Below are 19,546 nucleotides of genomic sequence, written 5' to 3'. Positions count from 1 at the left end.
TGGAAACAGAACATAAAATGAAAAATGGGACAGAAAATTAATGAAACTCTGCTTTTTCTTGTACCACTATAAATGTTATATTGTACTGGTTTGTACTGTCCAGTATATTGGTGTGGGAGAGTTTGCATGTTCTCCCTGTGCTATCAAGGGTGTCATCCTATAGAGACATACAGGTTAGGTGAGTTGGAACCTCTGCATTGATGATTGATCTGAATCTACATGTGACTGTTTGCCAGTGCATGTTAATCCTGTGACTACATGCAGCTTATTCAAGATTAACACTAATGGGTGTACCCTGCCTGTCAGTTTCATTATGTGAATGTGACATTTTGAAATTTAATTGAGTAAAAAAAAAACATGACTGAGAGATGAGTTGCTGTCATTGAATGCACGGACAATAGTGGCCCATATATACTGTAAACAGCCTGTGTTGTTCATGTGACATGTATGTCTTAACTAACAGTTGTGAAGATAAACATCCTGAACATTTGAACAAGCCATGATAAGCACAAGCACATGCATATGTTTCCCAATAAAAACTAATGGCAGTGTTCAATTTATGGAGACACAATGATATATAATCTCTCTCACTATCTATCTGCCTGTCTGTACTGGTCTAACCTGCACCTGCAGACATGCCATGTAAAATATCAGGATGTTACCTGAGGCCTTTCATACAGGAACATCCCATTCTCACAGCAGTAGGCGTGGGCATTGGCAGGTATATATAAAAGAGCTGGAGCATTTTCTTTCACACTTTGCTGATCAACCCAGCCTCAACATCATTAATCTCTGGCGGTTTGGCAAGGTAGGTCTTCTTTTGCCGGTGTCATTTTTAACAGAACGATTCACACTTTCACTAACAGTTAGCAACTTGTAGACATTGTCATAGCTTCAATTCTGTGTAATCAATTTTGCGTAATCCATGTTATTACATTTGAGACATTGAAAATTAAATTTAAATTAAAATTTATGATTTCACTTGTTATCCAAATGAAATCATAAAAACAGCTGTGATTGTCTACGCAGTGGGGTGATAAGAGGTGTGGAGGGACTGTAATCTTTTGCTTCCTATTGCAATGGGTTATTTTGTTATTTGTGGTCCAGAAAAACATTGCATAGAAAATGAAAGTTTGTGCTGAATTTGGAAATACAGAAACCTCAGAGTTGTACAGCATGTATTTTACCATACCTGTCAGAATAAACGCTCAGTGGATGGAACTCACCTCAGTTGAACTCAGTTACATGCCGCAACTGTGAAATGCAGTCTTTCATGTTGACATCTCTGTGATAGTAAGACTGTCTGGCATTGTGCCATTATAAAGAAAAACAACACACTGGTGTACTGTCACCATATGTAATGAGAGCAAAAGCAACAAAATGATACCGTAGTTGCTGCACAATTTATGTTGCAGTGTATAATTTCATAGCATGAAGACATGTCACCATATTTCTAAATATATGGCGGACATACTGTGATCACAAAGTGTTAGCAATAGGGACACTGACAAGTGACAAATTAATTTACCATGTAAAAATAATTATACATTTGTCAAATAAAATAGAAAATATGCAAACTTTAGGTTGTTAAAATGCAGCTTTTGAATACTGGCTAAACTGGCTGTTGCTAATATATTTGCCAAGTCATTGCCAAGTTGTTTGTTTTTAAGGCAAGGCAAGGCAAGGCAAATTTATTTGTAAAGCACAATTCATACACCAGGCAATTCAAAGTGCTTTACAGAAGCATACAAATACATTTACATCATACATTTCACAAAAAGAGAGAAAGAAAGAAAGTAGAAGAGGATAGAAAAACAAAAATAAAATATATTTAAAGGAAAAAAAAAAACAGAATCCAGTAAAAGACAATAATTCAGCATTTAGAATGATTAAAATCATTGAGCAGATATTTACTTTAAGTAAAAGCTGTAGCAAATAATAACGTTTTCAGCCCTGATTTAAATGAGCTGACAGTTGGTGCAGACCTCAGGTGTGCAGGGAGAATGTTCCACAGGTGAGGAGCATAATAACTGAAAGCTGCTTCACTTTGTTTGCTTCTCATTCTGGGAACACACAACAGACCTGTCCCTGATCACCTGAGAGCTCTGGATGCTTCATATGGAGTTAATAAATCCAGAATATATTTTGGTCCTAGACCATTTAATGCTTTGTAGACCAACAGTAAGATTTTAAAGTCTATTCTTTGACTCACAGGAAGCCAATGTAGTGATCTGAGGACTGGTGTGATGTGGTCCATTTTTCTGCTGTTTGTAAGGACTCCTGCAGCAGCATTTTGGATCAGCTGTAGTTGCCTCATTGTTTTTTTGTTTAGGCCAGTAAAGACTCCATTGCAATAGTCCAACCTACTGAAAACGAATGCATGAACAAGTTTTTCCAGGTCTTCTTTGGACAGACATCCCTTAATTCTGGTTATATTTTTCAGGTGGTAGTAGGCTGATTTGGTAATGAGCTTTAAATGGTTAAAATTCAGATCGGAATCAATAATTACACCAAGATTTCTGGCTTTATCTGTTGTTGTCAGTGACATGGAGTTAAGGTGAGCACTAATCTTTGACCTTTCATTTTTGGGGCCAAATCCAATCACTTCTGTCTTATCTGCATTAAACTGAAGAAAATTCTGGCACATCCACTCATTGATTTGACAAATACACGCACTAAAGCCCTGATAAAGACCTATGGTCGTCAAAACATGTTGGTTGTTTTAATCATTTAACCACTTATGTCCTTCTTGTTTCAAGTAGTCTGTTTTTTTTCCTGTTTTTCCAAGAGCACCCGACATATCAAAAATATCTACATTGGATTGTCATTGAAATACATACGTATACACACACACACACACACACACAAGCACGCACACACATGCACACAAGCACGTACACACGCACACACGCGCACACACACACACACACACGACCACAAGTGAGCACTGTTCAGAGAACACCGTTCAGAGAAAACACTGATCCGAGAGTACTATTCAGAGAATACCTCTGAGAGAAAACACTGTTCAGAGAAAACACTGTTCAGAGAAAACACCGTTCAGAGAAAACCGTTCAGACGAAGAATTCTGGTCAATGGAGCTTGAACAACCACTTGATTTATATCTCAGCTACCTGGAGGAACAGGTGAGGGTCCACCTGAAGGACAGCGAGGCGACCCTCATCCAAAGTCCTGAAGAAAACAGAGTCCTGATAGACGTTCGGGAGGACTTGCTGGATACCTTCCTCCATGACCTCCCAGGAAACGGAGCGGGCAACTGGAGCCAGGAGAGAGAGCTCATGCAGCGGGAGATCAGCAGCCTGAAAGTCCAGCTTGCTGAGGCCACGGCTCCACGTGGCCACGCTGCACAGCAGAAAATCGAGAAGCTGAGAGGCATCGGAACAGAAAATCAAGAAAATATCGATTGGCTGAGTGGCAAAGTCAGAGACCTTTCATTCAAACTGCAGAACATGATGGAAGCCAACACCAGCCTTGAAAAGCAGATCAAGGTCTTGAAGGCGGAGCTCCTTGCTGAAAAGCAGTCCTGTGCAGCAGCTGAAGACAAACTTGAGATGAGCACTCGGAGTCTGAAGGCGCAGCTTTCAGACAAAGAGGCTGCACGGCTTGAGGCTCTCTTAAGAGTAGAACAGTTGCAGAAAGACCTGATATTTCAGAGTGCTGAAGCTCACAAGCTCCAGAGGAAAGTGAGCAACATGGAGAAAGCTCTACAAAAAGAGACCGAAAAGGCAACGGAGAGCATGGTGAGATGCCAGGCTTCCCATCAAAGATCAAAGAAGAGGCCACAAAGATCAGAGCAGCTCTGGAAAACACAAAGAATCTGCTGAAGGCTGAACGCCACCGTCTAGAGCAGCAGAATACTTCCTGTCTGGCTCAAGTGGACGTGCAGAAACATGAGAATAATAGGCTCATGGCTGCTCTGCAGACTGTGCAACAGGTGTGGAAGAAGGAGAAGGAATTCCTCCTTCAGACCATCACTGGCCTCAAGCAGACGATGCAAGACAAGGAGCAGCAGTGGGAGTTGATGGAGAGCTCCATGAGGTTGCGAGTGGAAAAGCTCGAGAGCCAGGTCACCAAGAAGAAGAAGAAGTGGTGGTAGAGAATCTTCAAACAGCAGGCTCCAGAAGCTCAGAAGGACTGAGACTGAAATGTCTTCACTTTCTACAGCAGCACAATCAGCTGCACTAATAATTACTAAACTGAATCAGGCTATAACCAAAAAATACAACAAAAGTAACAAAAATTGGATTAAATAAAAAAAAAAAGAATAAAAATCAAATCAAAATAAGCAGAAATAATGTTTGTTTGTTTGTTTGTTTGTTTGTTTGTTTGTGAGTCGGTTGATGAATTTTTAATTGTAAAACATTGGTGTAATGTTCAAAGCTTTGTTTGATTGAGATATGAAGGTGGTTTAAGAGTTTAAGGCCAAGCGGCTTCATTTGTGGTTACAGCAGAGAGACAAGAGCACAAAGCTGGTTGAAGGATTCAACTTCCTTCACACACACTGTCAGTCTCTACAAACACGACACGCTGGCGGCTGTTCAATTCAATTCAATTCAAGCTTTATTTATAAAGCACTTTAAAAACAACATCGTTGGCCAAAGTGCTGTACACACATAAAAGCAAATTAAAGGGCAGTAAAAGAGATAGAAGACAAAATCAATTAAAAAAGAAAAAAGAAAAAACTATACAAAACAAAAAGCCAACATCTCACACTGAGTTAAAAGCCAAAGAGAAGAAATGCGTTTTAAGAGAGGATTTAAAAACTGAAAGTGAGTCTGCCTGCCTAATCTTCAAAGGCAGCTCATTCCAGAGCTTTGGCACAGCAACTGAAAAAGCTCGGTCACCTCTCATTTTCCTCTTTGTCTTTGGGACAACCAGTAATGACTGATCTGCCAACCTGAGAGCACGTGAGGGAGTGTAGGGCTAAAGCAGGTCAGACAGGTATTGTGGGGCGAGACCATGAATACATTTAAAAACAAATAAAAGAATTTTAAAATCAATCCGAAAACGGACAGGGAGCCAGTGAATGGAAGCTAAAATAGGAGTGATGTGCTCTTGTTGTTTGGTTCCAGTTAAAAGCCGAGCAGCAGCATTTTGCACCAGCTGCAGACGGGACAGCAATGTCTGACTCAGCCCAACATAAAGTGCATTGCAGTAGTCTAAACGAGTTGTGATAAAGGCATGTTGTCCGTGCTTGTGTCATCATGATGCGTTCGAGGCCAGATAGTTGTGTGCATGCACACAGCTGGGACAGACAGCTGCTCAGGCTCCGTACGATGGTCACAATAAGACGGGCCACTCCAGTTTCTCACTAGAAATTACTCACTGGAATCACACGTCAATATAGTGATAACTTCCATTTCACCATTCCATTTCCTTGTCTTCCTCTCTCGCTGTGTTTAAGGCAGAGATGTGACTGGAATAAGTGTTCGTTTGTGGAAAATCAGCTTGCACGTCAAAGTTACCGAGGGGACAGTAAGTGATAACAGATGAAAAGGAAAGACAAATTGTTGATCATTAGAAATCACATCAAAAATCCACGCAGTTAATTGGCACATGCTGGACATGCACATCACATCTTACCTCAGCCGTGTATGCACTAACCAGTTTGATCCAGTGCTGTGCTAAAGAGGCTGTTATGTTGGTGTGTTGGCCCAGAGGCTGGGGAGCAGGATTCAATCAATAAGGACTTTGAAGGCAGACACCTACACCGAAATATTAAGAGCGAACCTGTTGGAAGCAGCTTCTCTTTATATGTATTCATAGACTATCACAAAAGAATAAAGGCTTCTCACTGGCACCCAGTGTAACGATGATTAGATATGTATAGCCATCTGTTAGGAGTGAAAGCAGATGAGAGGGTGGAGGGAAATCACACTAAGTGACCTTTCAGGTCATACAGTCAACAACCTGTAGACCACAATCTAATAATAACATTCCTCAGTTTTATTTAATATATGTTTAATATTTTGGTCTGTGGCGGCGGCGTAAAAGTGCGCTGAAAGCTCGCCACCTCAGACCTGGTCAACTCTGTGCGCCGGTGGCGCAAGTGGATTTTAGTAAACCGGCGGAGTAGTGCGCTCACGTCACCAACACCTCACAGTCAGGTTTCCATAGTGTCTGGCATTTCACTGCGATCAATAATTAGCAACAGCCGCAATTAATGCAACTATCTGACTCAGCACATACAGTCAGACCTAAATTTATGTATTTTGATCCGTATCTCATCTGACCACATCGAAAGCGCGTTTGGCACGCGTAATGGTCACTCACCCAGACTGAATGCACACAGGTGAAACAGGGATGTCTGGTGATCTGTGACTCAAATTGCCTGGTGACGAACGTATATGCCACTTTCCCCGGGTCGGCACATGACTCGTTCATCCTGGCGAATTCTAGCATCCCTACAGACTTTCAGGGGGACACCCCTCTGGATGGGTGGCTGCTAGGTGATAACGGCTATCCACTGAAAACGTGGTTGATGATGCTGTATATCACACCATCAACAAGACGGCAGCGTGGTTTTAACTGTGTTTTCAGCAGTGCTCGGTCAGTCATGAACGCACACTGCGATCAATAATTAGCAACAGCCACGATTCAATGCAGCTATCTGACTCAGCACATACAGTCAGATTGATATTTTGAGCAGTATCTCATCTGACCACATCGCAAGCATGTTCGGCACGCGTAATGGTCATTCACCCTGACCGAATGCACACAGGTGAAACAGGGATGTGAACTAATCAATTAACGTTGCTGTGCCAGAAACAGCCGTGGCATCCTACCAGGGCCGTGCGGAGACTTTTGGAGAGGCAGGTGCTCAAAGTTAAAAGGGGGCACATGGAGCATGAATTTGAAACACCATACAGAAATGTACCTTGCAATATAACCGGTTGAATGGTAGCAACCCATATTCATAAAGAATGTAACATGGAATCACAACATACCATATCATTGTCCACACCTCATATATTTGTTAGAGGCCAGTGCAAAGCAAAATTAGTCTCTGTTTTACCTGATGGGGTACATTAGTATATTATTATAACAGCTTCTGTTGAGGGGGTTGGTGAGGAGGCTATGCTGCTGCTGCTATGACATTTCATACCTTTTCAAAAATTTTACTGTATAGCCACGAATTTAATCCATTCATAATCTGCCCCTTATTATTCCTTGTGCTAAATAAAAAGGGAAAACATAATTAAATGATATAGAAATCATGTATTTAAATATTTTTGTGCTTGTATTCAGTTTGACTATCAACTTTGACAGCAAGGTTCTAAAAGTTCTATAATTTGTATGCATATTATATTTAATTTGTGTGTAAATGTTATAAACAAACAAGTACTGATATGTTTAAATGAGAGGTTGAGAAAATCAAAATTCAGATTCTTCTATTATTCTTGTATTTATACTGTAGTAGTCCAAAATTATGTGAATATGCATATTGCATAGTTTTAGTAAAATAACATGTCTATGCCTCATTGCCTCCAGAAACATAAGAAAAAACAGCTTGACAGTAAAATAACATGATATCTCTCTAATGCACTTTGCCCATGACAAGAGAAACATACAGAAACAAACAAACAAAAAAGCCTCAAACACGCTGTGTGTGCTTAACTAGCGGCTATAATTTGTGAGAGGTGTGTGTGCAGAGTTGGATGACACATAGGATGCTCATTGCTCACTTCACTTCGTCAGTCATCTTGCAAGAATACACCGTGCACAAGCGAATACGCTGCAAAATTTATTCATCGCACCAGTTGTTTACTGCCTCGGGTCTTCTTCTGTTTCGCAAGACTAGCAGTAGCCGTCTCCAGCAGATTAGCGATTAGCAGCAGGGCACGTCTGGGCACGTTGTGAATCATGTGACCGACCAAGGTAGATCTAAATTATTATTATTTTGTTTTATTTATTATTATTTTGGGCCACTCAGACAGACTTTCACACACACACTTACAAAAAAAAAAAAAAAAAATCACTTTGACAAAAGGGCCCTTTGGGCATCAAGGGGCAAAGGGGCAGGTGCTGGATGTCATGAAACATGAGTGAGGTCAGTCTCCTCCTGGTAGAAGTTTGGGCGTCGGACACTTTCCTGTGCGGTCTCAGTCATCCCCGAAACTTGCCATGCGCCTCGCCGGTGGCGTTCTTAAAGGTGAGGCGAGGAGCTGCTGTGATTGGTGAAGATTTGACTTGGCTGTGTCAAACCAACTCCACGCCTTCTCAGTTTGATGTGTTACATATGATGATGTGCAGTCCATGCAGCAATGAACCATTAGCTGGATATTGATAAGCATGTTGCAGACCAGCATGCAGCCAGTTTGATGGCTTTGTCAGTTTGTTCATTTGGTAAATGTTTTAAATGTAAGATTATTTTGATTTAATTTTTCAGGAAAGGACTGAAAATGCCTCCACCAGGTGTCTGTTTGAACATTGTGAATGATCGTCAGAAGAAAAGTGGTGTTGGGACCATTGCCAACCCTGAGAAGTTCCTCAACCAAGACTACCAGCAGCTGAAACAGTACTGTCTGGTCAAACGGGTGAGGTACATAGATGACATGTTTCCCCCAGACAGGAGATCCATCGGCGATGGGATGATGAGCCCTTCTGAAATGAAGACAGTGCAGTGGCTGAGACCATATGTGAGTGTTTTTCATGACTAAAAACTGCATGATCCCATATCACGCTACTGTAAATGTTGCAACTAAACTGATGAGTTGTAATTAGAATCTAGCATGGGTAATAAACACACACGTTTTACCAAACAAACTAATATCAAAGTAACAGCAGTCAGGCTCACAAAATCTGGGTTTTTGAAGCATTTTGAAATGTTAAAATGAGTGTCTTACTACCTGGTAATCACAGCTGGAGGAAAGTATGAGCAACCCTTTCACATAACCATCTTTGAACAATTTGTTTTTGTATTAGGCCTAACATAAAAATTTTGAGTTTTGTGTACACTTTTAAGGCTAAACATCAAAGGTCAAAGACAAACCTGTCAAAGCTAAGTGGGCCACATAGTGTATTACTGTATTGTCATCTAACCCTAATGCCAATATTAAACCTATAACAAGTTCTGTGTTGTCAACAAATCCTCCATTTCAGAAATTAGTTCCGGCACCATGTTTTCAACTTGATGGAATATCCAGGTTTGACTTTGGACAAGGCATGGTTGGTACGAAACCTTCTTTTATCATAATAATCCGTAAATGGGTTTTTCAGCTATGCCCTTGTGAGCTGCAAGTGCAGACAACAGTCTGTGTTAGTATTCTTGATAGTTTGTAATTTGGACCATTTTTTACTCAGGAAACTGCTGGTTTCTTGCATCTATCGGAGCTCTGACCTTCCAGTCTCATGTCTTTGAGCAAGTTGTCCCTCTTGACCAAACATTTGATGAGAACTACTGTGGGCTGTTCCACTTCAGGGTAAACTGAAAATCACTGCGAGTACTATTTGTTTAAAAGTCAGCTCTGCTAAATGGTAAAACCCTTCCTATTCTCTCATTTCTAAACAACTCAGTTCTGGAGATTTGGAAGATGGGTGGATGTCGTCATTGATGACAAGCTACCAACAGTCAATGGCAGACTAATCTTCGTTCACTCGAAAGACCCAGCTGAGTTCTGGCCTGCTCTGCTGGAGAAAGCTTATGCCAAGTATGGAAAAACAGTGTATTGTTTCTTAGTCATGAAATGGATTTTCTCAATGAGATTTGTCTGATTTTTGGAGTATATCTGTAAATTATTTCACACCCTTTTGTGTCAGAGTGTGTGGTTCTTACGTGGACATGAACGCTGGAACTCCTGCCGAGGCTTTGATGGACTTCACCGGTGGTGTTCACATGTGTATCCAGCTGTCTAACCCTCCTCCAGAGCTGTGGGAGCTGATGTGCCGAGCTGGCCAGTCCACGTCACTGATGGGTTGCGGTACACCACAGGGGGTAAATTTAACAGGCCACACACAACCACACACACTAGCTGTTTTTCTGATTTTATTAAGTGTACTCAAACTCTTCATGGTGTCTGTCTGTTCAGAAGACCAGAAACCCGTTCCATAAAACCACCTTAAGTCTAAGATGATCTCAGCACAGTTACAAAAATCATTGTAGTACAATATTAAAAAGATAATAACTTAAAACACACTTTGGAGATGTTCCGATAGAGGTTGTCTGGTATTTGATAAATGCTTGTTAGACATGATAACAGACTTTTCTAGCTGTGTTTATATTACGTGTGTCAATTAGGGTTGGGCTGGTTTGGGGTTTTGTTGATCCGGTCTGGTATACATGCTTAAACTGGTCTGATTTTATGTGAAGTGACTAAACTGGTATCATGAGACGTTCTGGCAAATTAAAAAATAATGTTAACCTACATCAGCAAACTGTCCCAATTGCGCTAAATCTAACTTGCTTTGCATTAATAATAAGCATTATGACAACGTCATTAACCTCCTCAGGTGGACATTGTCGTTGATGACATATCACCTGTGAATATCTGTGGATGGCTGCATGCCAGAGACTTCCGTTTATGCCCTGAAGGAGACTGTTGTGGTTCTAATTAGGGCTCTCATGTGATTGAATCTTTCTCAAAAGCTTTTTAATCCAGCCTTGAAGTGCAGTGTCTTTTCAAGGCGTTGTTAAATCAATAATGATCATTCCAATATTGAAAGTCTTCTGTGATTATTTATCCATTTATTTTCAGCTTGAAAGCCATTCCTGTTGTTATAAGGATGGTTGTTAGCCGTCCACTGGCAATCCCATGATGCCCCATGATACTCAAGAAATGAATTACTTTATTGCTGATCAAACATCTCATGCGGATCCTTAAATAGGGCTACATGGCATTTTACAAAATACAAATCAATATGTATTGATATGCTTTTCAGTAGTGTCATTGCTTTTGTCACATTGATGAACCTCCACCTATCCCCTGTTATACTGTGCGTGGTTATTATTTTTGCTATGTTTTTCTGTGAATGTGTCGTGTGTGAGTTTCCTTCCAGTTCTGCAGTGGTGGTGTGGTCTGCTGTTCGCACCTGATGCTCATCCAATGATTCCTCTTCCTATAAAGCGGCATGGCGGAGATGTCTCACTGCCAGATTGTTCGAGCTTCATGCTAGACATGACAGCCATTTCCTTGTCTCTCTGTCATAGTAATCTTGTCTTGTTCCTAGTCGCCTGTGTGTGCATCCCGTTTCTGTTTGGCTTGTTTATTCCATTGGAATGATAACATACACCGTATGTCTTATAGGAGACATCTGAAAACACTGTACTACCAAATGGACTGGTCCAAGGCCATGCCTACTCTGTCACAGGCGTGAAACAGGTGAAGGATTGCATGTCTTTTAAAGGCAAATGAGGTTTATTTGTAGAGTTGTAGCCTCTTGTTGTTGTTGTTGCCTCTCCTGTATTGTAGTATACATTAAGGTAAGCCTGCTTTAAAGTGTAGTTATTTTCATGGCAACTGTTTTGTACTTGTTTGTTAGGTGGTGAGCCGAGGGCAACCAGTAAACCTGGTGCGTTTGTGGAACCCATGGGGCCAAGGAGAGTGGAAAGGAGACTGGAGTGATGAGTGAGATATTTTTCCAGTGATTGACTGTATTGACTGTCACACAAGCAAATTTGTTAAGACTGCTTTGTCGACAAATTGTGGCTTTTTGTTGATGTCAGTCTATGCTAGCACAATAGCATTGCTTTTCCCTTTAGCTAAACAAACAGTATCCAAAGTCTCCTAACCAACTGATTACTCGTCTAAACTGAGATAGTTGGCTCTTCATATAAGTTGTTCATATGAAAAATTATCTTTGTGCTTTTTAAAGTATGATCTCCTCAGTTATATAATGTGTTTTTTGTTGTTGTTGTTGTTTTTTGAATGACAGTGCTGAGCAGACTTGGCTGTTTTGAATCGAGCCCTGCGATCGCTCAAGCTATCTTATCATCTTGACCCTTTTCCGGCTTTCAGTTTTCTGGCAGCTGAATAAAGTTTTGTTGAAGAGCAAATGCAGCACGTTGACATTTCATCAGCAGAATATCTGTTGACCTTTGCCTATAAAGGTACAATGCCAGGATTTGCAACTGTGCAAACAGTGTGTCACACCTGCGTGCTCTTGTCCCTGAGCTTGTGCCCACTTTCAGTGAAGCAGAGCCATGTTTTTTTTGTTTGTTTGTTTTCTTTTACTTCTGTGAAAGTTAGCATCATTTGAGATAAGTTGAAGATCAATCAGCAAAGATTTTTCTCGTCCATTAATTTAACAGAGGGTAGAGATGGCATGTGGCTTGGAAGTGTGCAGCATTGCCTCAGCTTTATCTGTGACCTCTTGACTATTTAGACAAGAGCACACAGGTGTGGCAGGTTGCTTTTGACCGGATGAACAAATGTAAATGTTGGCACAGCGTGGCAGGTTTATAGGAAAATTAAACATGCACAAAAGAGCATTTGGTTCCAAACGCCCTTACCGTTATGCAAAAATTAAACCTTATATAACTGTGGTTATATTGCAAAAAGCACACAGATCATTTTTCACTGACACAATTTATATAAGGAAAGGTGTTGTGATGCGCCTCTTCATGTGAATAACAATTGCAATCATAACAATTTTGCCACACCTTCCTCCACTGATTGTGTTTAAAGGTCACCATTGTGGCAAACCGTGAATCCTCAAGATCGTGAGATCTGCCTTTCCGTGCGTGACGATGGGGAGTTCTGGTGAGCATGTTCAAATCAAAATCTGAGAAAACATATGTCATTTCTAAAAATGCTGAATGTGAAATGTTTTGGCAAACTAATGCAAATAGCAACTACAAATCATTAATATCATCAGTATGTACAATTTTATTTGTTTTAGAAATAAATTTTGTGTAAAAATGCACCCTGAAATCAAAACTGATTATACTATATTTATACTTAAAGGGATCAAATAACTAATACTCATAAACCACAGTTTTGCACACAGAAAGTACAGCATATCAGGTAGATACAAATACTCAACAGTTTCTATACATATTTTTTCTTTGACAATACATTCCTGTGGCTGAGCGCACCATAACCACAATTATGATTCACTGTTAAACTACTAATTAAGTCTAATTTAAAATTATAATTTAATCACAATTTCATAAACACCTATAGAACAATTATGCATTTATGCAGATTGCACTTGCATGTCTTACATCAACTGATTGATACAGAGTTAATGTTTTTTCTTTGTGGACTGCATCTCTAAAATAGCAGTGTGTTATCTAAATGTATCTCTGATGTCAACAGGATGACCCTGCAAGACTTCTGTAAGTTCTACTCGGATCTCGACATCTGCTGCCTGTGTCCCGACTTCCTTGATGGAAACTCCTCTTGCCATTGGAAGACCTCTTTCTATGAGGGCAGATGGGTTGCAGGAACCACTGCTGGAGGATGCATGAATAACAGAGGTACTTCCAGGACATCTGGGCTCATGCAAAACTGTCCCTCCAAAAGGAACATGGAGACTGGAGGGTGGCAATTTGAAAATGAATCAGATTTTTTTATTAATTAATTAATGTATAATTTAAAGAGGTAATCTATAATAGCTTTATACAGGAATCAATTTAAAAATGCCCCCAATAAGCTTTCTATTAAATAGCCCTCCCTTTAAAAACACACCATGGGTTAATCAATTTATCAATTGATGACATCTCTTTACATGACTATAATTATTCCTGCTGACACACCCGGCTCTATAACAAAGAAAGCACTATTTGGCAAGAATGGATGAATTGGCTGCAGAATTATTTTTCCCAGTCTTCAGATTCCCCCTCTTGGTAAAATGATAAGATGCAAAATTGTTTCCCTCTTTGACTCCCAGAGAGCTTCTGGACTAATCCACAGTATCGGGTCACACTTGACAAATTACTCAGCGACTGTTCTGCGGGGCAGGGAGGAAAAAACATGATGGTGTCTCTCATGCAAAAGCCTGACAAGAGGAACAGACGCCTGGTCAAAAATCTGCACATTGGATTCTCTGTATTTGAGGTAAACAATGCCCTTCATTGTTTCTGTCACAGCGTGAGGAATATTATGGATATGCTGTGCAAAGATATGGGGAATGAGCTCTAGAAAATAGTCAGATTACGTGAAAATAAAAATTAAACCATTCTGTTGGTGCAGCCTTAAAGTAATTCTGAGTGCAGCATATTCCAAGTCCCAAGTATTCACTCTTTTTCATGAGGGCCGAAACGTATGTGTTCTTACAAGAAATGTATTAACCTCTAAGCCTCTAAGTGATCATTAAATTCCATTATTTTACTTGCATTATTTACATGTTTTCATATTGTCATTGATTTGACTTCACTAACTAATTTTGTTTTGTCCTGAACATAAACTCATTTTCCTCATTTTCCTCCTTCTTCCAAGGTGACCAAAGACGTAAGTAACAGTTTACAGCAGTAACAGCCTAATCCTCAAATACAGTTTAGTGATATGAACTACTTATAAATGAAGTATCTATTTGTCATCGGTACTTGTACAGTACATGGGACAGAATCAGAAGTTCCCAGCCTCTTTCTTCAGCACCCACGCACCTGTCGCCCAAACAAAAACCTACATGAACGCACGAGAGGTGATGGAGTTCTTCCTGCTGAAACCTGGTGAATACCTGATTGTGCCGTCCACCTTCAACCCCAATGAAACGGCCACTTTCATCCTCACCATCCTGTCTAAGGCTGAGACCCACATCCAGTATGTCCATTCACAACTCACTAATTAGTCTTTATAGGCATAGTTGTACAATTAATCTACCAGCCAACACGTCCTGGACCAGTGTGTCCATTGTACATGCAGTGAAAAAAAAAAAAAACATTACTAAGTTACTGCCCAGCTGGCTACAAGTAATGCACTGATGTCTGCTGTCTCTCCCCTCAGTGAGAATTCTGCTGGCCATAATCACGAACGTATGGAAGTGGAAGAGGTGTGCAAGATTTTTTGAATATATTATGTGTTGGTATTGCTATTGTGTTACAATGTGTTATATTGTTTGCATTGTTGATGACATTGGTAGCATATGACACATACATGTTGTGCAGTGAATTCATTCATCTAGAGCTGAAAGCGTTCAATCTTTTGCAGCCCAAACCAGTTGAAAATGAAGCGGATGATGAAAATAAGAGAAACTTCTTCCGTCAATACTCCGACAAGGTGATTTGTATGTCTTATGCTAGGTTCAAACTACACGATATCAGCCTGATAATAGCACAATCTGACAAATGTAGGGTGTCGGAACAAAAATGAATGTCACTAGAATTGTCACTATTGGATAGTTTCTCCATCAAGCAAGAAAGAATGACTCTGTAAGCGCCTAATCTGACACAGTGATCATCTAACAGACAAAAATATAGTGTGGTCTGAACCCATCAAGAGCTCAACATTTTAGAAATATGCCGACATGCCTTGCTGCCAACTCCACCAGCATTAGACCCCACGAAGATACTGGTCTCGGCCAAGAAAAAGTCAGGCACGCAATCCTCAGCAAAGCTGGGAAATGTTGTCTTTTACACTTGTGTTTTGTACAGATTACACAAACAAGACATAACATGTTAGTGAGCTTTAGAGGCGCAGGTACGCACCTTTTGGCAGAGTCAGGCTGGCTGTTTCCCCCGTTTCCTGTGCTTCATATTTAGCATACAGACTTGAGAGGGGTGTTGATACACTCATCTAACTCTCGGCAAGAACACGAATGAGCATATTTGAACTATTCCTTTAATTAAACTGGACTTTGAATGTCTTTTTAATATTGAATCTGTGCTTTTCTGTGCTTTTTTTCTGCGCCTTTTTCTCTATTTGAGTTAGGTCATCATTATTTTGCTGCTGCTGCTCTTCATGGTGTAACTGCTTAGTTGGATCAGGAATTTTAAATATTGGCATAGAACCGTGTTTTATAGTCTCTTATCTATACCTATGGCATTTCAATCAAAATCCATAGGGCTATTACTATTACTTATTTCCCCTCAGTATAAAGGTAACTGTGATTAGGACAACCACCATGTGAGCCAAATATAAGTCTTTAATTGTTTTTATTTAATTTCCAGTATGAAGAAGTGGATAGTGAGCAGCTCCAGAAGCTTCTGAATGAGAAAGTTCTGCAAGGTTTGGACAGTCAAACAACGACAGGGTTCACAACATATGAGCTAAAAAAATATTCAGATCCTGTCCTGATATTTTTTCTGTTTTTATTTAGGAGACTTGAAATCTGGAGGCTTCAGCATCGATGCCTGTCGCAGCATGGTTGCTCTGATGGATGTATCCTGTTATGAAAAGCAAAATGCCAGAAAAATTTTCTTTTTGATCCACCTCATCTGCTAAATTGCATCTGGAGGAATCTCCCACGTTGAGTGCAGTTACATAAAACACAAAAAACAACAAACAAGCCAACACCTGCCTTGACCTTTTGATGTTATCACGCACATGAACAAAACAAGACAGTTAGGCTAGGACATGTACTGCTGTAATACCTTAATGTTGTGTTAGACATCAATCACTGGCAAACTGAATGGTGAGGAATTTGTACGTCTGTGGAAGAAGATCAACACATACAAGGTAAAGGAACCAAGGGAAGGTTAAACATTTCACAGTTAAACAGAGATGACTGATGGATTCTTAATACTCACAAACTTTAATATGGATTTGCAGTATTGCAGATTTGAGTTTCACACAAACTGTCTTTCCTTTAACCAGGAGATTTTCTTCCGCACTGATGTGTCGCAAACTGGAACACTGTCACTAAATGAGCTCAGGAATGCAATCATGGCTTCAGGTAGACGATCAACCACTTCTTTTTGTCTACTATAGACACAATTGAATCATCCTGGGATTTACTCCCCTTATTTTAGATCTAATGATGAGCGCACAGAAAAAACAAACTCTTGCCAATTGTTTGTCATTGTGTGCATTCAAGACTGTTGTTGATGCAAAAGAATGCTATGAAACAAGGTGCCAGATATATAATGTGTACATCATCTGTGGAAGAAGCACTCAGATCTTCTAAAAGCACCAATACAGCAATGTTGTAAAAAGTAAAGGTTGTGAATTTAAACTCTGACATAAGTGAAGGGTCACAAGATAAATCTGGTGCATGTAAGATGATTAATGCAGGAAAGAAGAACAGAAATCTGTATTCATATCGGATCTTTCTCCACTCTCTGGCTGAAGTAAATAAAAGCATGTACCAGGAAATGTTAACTCAGTTTGGCAGGAGTGTATTGGCCATACTCCAAATCTTTCATTCCTGAGGAGTAATTATAGTGCAGCATGCTTGTCTGTCAACTGTATAGACCTACAGTAAATACTCCTCAGCTCTACTGTGAAATGGCAGATGTTTTGGGGATTATAAGAGATTATGGAGTTCAAGCACAATACCCTTTTTTGTCAGCAGGTCTTACTAATGACATTAACCTTGCATCTGTTCTATTCTCATGTCCCAGTAAACCATGGCAATGCTTAATAAAACAAAATTAATCTGCAGATTAATCAATAGTGTAACCAGTAGTTAGATTTGGTCCTAAAATGAATCACACCTAAGCTTTGACCTATGCATGTTGGGCCAGGAAAGAGGATCAGCGATGATATGCTGAGTCTGATGGCTCTGCGTTACGGTACTTCCTCTGGAGTGATGACGTTGGAGAACTTCATCTGTCTCATCCTTCGCTTCGACTGCATGAGCCGTAAGTAAATTTGGACAGCTGATGACAGTAGACAGCACTGAAGATTCATATATGAATTTTTGGCATTGAGTTCGTGCATCTTTTCTATGTGGTCAGCAAACTGTTTTTGCCCCTCCTTGGAGCGCAACACACATTTCAAACATTAATGCGCTTCACTGGTGGCACACCATTGTTTCACATCTAGGGCAGCACAGGAGTGCATCAAATGCCAAAGATGTGCTCACGTGGATGATAGTTACATTTTGAACTTTCATCATGTGGTAGACATATATGAGCCCCACTCCCTGCCTTCAGTTTCTGGAGTAAAATTAATTTGTGTCTTTTCCTATAGAAATCTTCAAACAGTTAGCCGGTGGTGGACCGGCCCTGACTCTCAACGAATCAGAGGTAACCAAAGCCTCTTCAGAGGTCTTATAAATTTTTTGAAATGTGCAGGTACATCTCATTGGCAATTGTGCTTTAATGCAAATGCTTGACTTCTTTTAAATACATCCTCTCAGTGTGTAAGTGTGTTGTTCTTGAAAATATGGCATGCTTGATCTACATTTTTACTTGTGCACGATGAAATGATCATGATTTTAACCAGTTCCACAGATACATTGAAATGTGTTAATAATCTATCCATCTCATTTGCAGTGGCTGTACGTTTCGATGTACACTTAATCTGCCAGAGAAGATGAACTGCAGGATGCATTTGGAATTACAGCAACAGCTGAAAGAAAATGGATACAAAATGTGTTCTCCTGCAGATGAGCTATGACACAGTATGAAATAACAAGGCATTTACTTCTAACTTCTCTCATGCAAAAACTATGTCCTCCCTTCTCCCGTTGTCTGTCATATGTCACTCTTTCCCATTGTGAAGAACAGTGGGAGAACAAATAGGACAACGTCAATGGCAACTGGCAGCTTTGCTCACCTGTCACTACAAAGGTCAAAATGTACATAGCAATGACAAAAATACAGTTTAGGAATGTATCTCATGAGTGTGTTTATTCTTAATCAGGTGAAAAATGTTAAGTTTGGTAGAAATGATATGATTAGTACTGACAATTAATATTTTTTAGTTCAACCTGAATCTAGATTTCAGGCATGTTATGGAAAACTTAATTGGACAATGAACACAAACTTTGTGTCAGTAATTACTGATTTTTTCATATGACAATACAAACTATCCTTATGATACACAGCTAAAATACTATATCCTTTTTAAGTCTACATGTTACTCTGATGTACTCCATTCATTTTATTTGGGATTCTGCATCTTCTATTTTACTGTTGGGGATAACATGCTGTGGGAAAAGGCTTTTAACCATGCTAGCATTGGCCAGTACACTGCTTTCATCCAAACTGAAATATCTCAACAACTATTGAATAGATATCAATAATTTGTGTCCCCTTGAAGATGGAAGATAATTACCTTTCATGATCCCTTAAGTTTTCATTTGGTGCCATCGTCAGATCAAAATGCTATAAGTCAAGTATTTCCACGGCTTAGCTTTGTGTTTAGTGCTAACATGTTTCCATGCTCACATGCCAAACTAAGATGGTGACCATAGTAAACCTTATACTAGCTAAATATCAGCATGTTGGCACTTTGCATTGTGAGCACGTTAGCACGTTGACATTGGTATTTAGCTCAAAGCAACTCTTTGTACAGGAGTACAACCTCACACAGCTGCTGGCATGGCTGTAGACTCTCAGTCTTATAAGATAGTCCTTCTTATACAAAAAGGGTATTTTCTTTTTTCAGTGGGAGTTTTTTTGTTTTTTTCAAACACTTTGTACTTAACAAAATAAAGACATTACCCAAACAGTTTTAGTGTATTTGAACAATTATTTCTTAGA

General features: G+C 39.9%; 1 protein-coding gene across 1 annotated transcript; it reads left to right on the top strand.

Annotated features, from left to right (window-relative positions):
* Positions 1-778: 778 nt before the first annotated feature.
* On the top strand, positions 779-18,472 carry LOC139342216 (calpain-1 catalytic subunit-like). The gene is made up of 22 exons (XM_070979203.1): positions 779-808; positions 8,408-8,657; positions 9,121-9,190; positions 9,322-9,440; positions 9,535-9,668; positions 9,778-9,952; positions 11,262-11,336; positions 11,497-11,582; positions 12,642-12,716; positions 13,275-13,435; positions 13,849-14,015; positions 14,397-14,408; positions 14,512-14,720; positions 14,904-14,932; positions 15,091-15,176; positions 16,067-16,124; positions 16,216-16,277; positions 16,506-16,574; positions 16,713-16,791; positions 17,582-17,698; positions 18,030-18,085; positions 18,335-18,472. The coding sequence occupies exons 2-22, from the start codon at positions 8,421-8,423 to the stop codon at positions 18,359-18,361; spliced, it is 2,103 nt and encodes a 700-aa protein (XP_070835304.1). The 5' UTR covers positions 779-808; positions 8,408-8,420; the 3' UTR covers positions 18,362-18,472.
* Positions 18,473-19,546: the final 1,074 nt, after the last annotated feature.

The sequence above is a fragment of the Chaetodon trifascialis genome, chromosome 14 (genome assembly GCF_039877785.1).
Source record: "Chaetodon trifascialis isolate fChaTrf1 chromosome 14, fChaTrf1.hap1, whole genome shotgun sequence".
NCBI lineage: Eukaryota > Metazoa > Chordata > Actinopteri > Chaetodontiformes > Chaetodontidae > Chaetodon > Chaetodon trifascialis.
Note: the sequence above shows the minus strand (reverse complement) of the source record. Positions and strands in the feature narration are given on the sequence as shown.

What these genes read in the sequence shown, in the direction of transcription:
- LOC139342216 (XM_070979203.1), top strand. Translation starts at nt 8,421, where the DNA reads ATGCCTCCACCAGGTGTCTGTTTGAACATTGTGAATGATCGTCAGAAG. An exon ending in CTTTGGACAAGGCATGGTTG is followed by an intron (nt 9,191 to 9,321) that starts GTACGAAACCTT and finishes TTTTTTACTCAG; the next exon opens with GAAACTGCTGGTTTCTTGCA. An exon ending in AAAGGAGACTGGAGTGATGA is followed by an intron (nt 11,583 to 12,641) that starts GTGAGATATTTT and finishes TTGTGTTTAAAG; the next exon opens with GTCACCATTGTGGCAAACCG.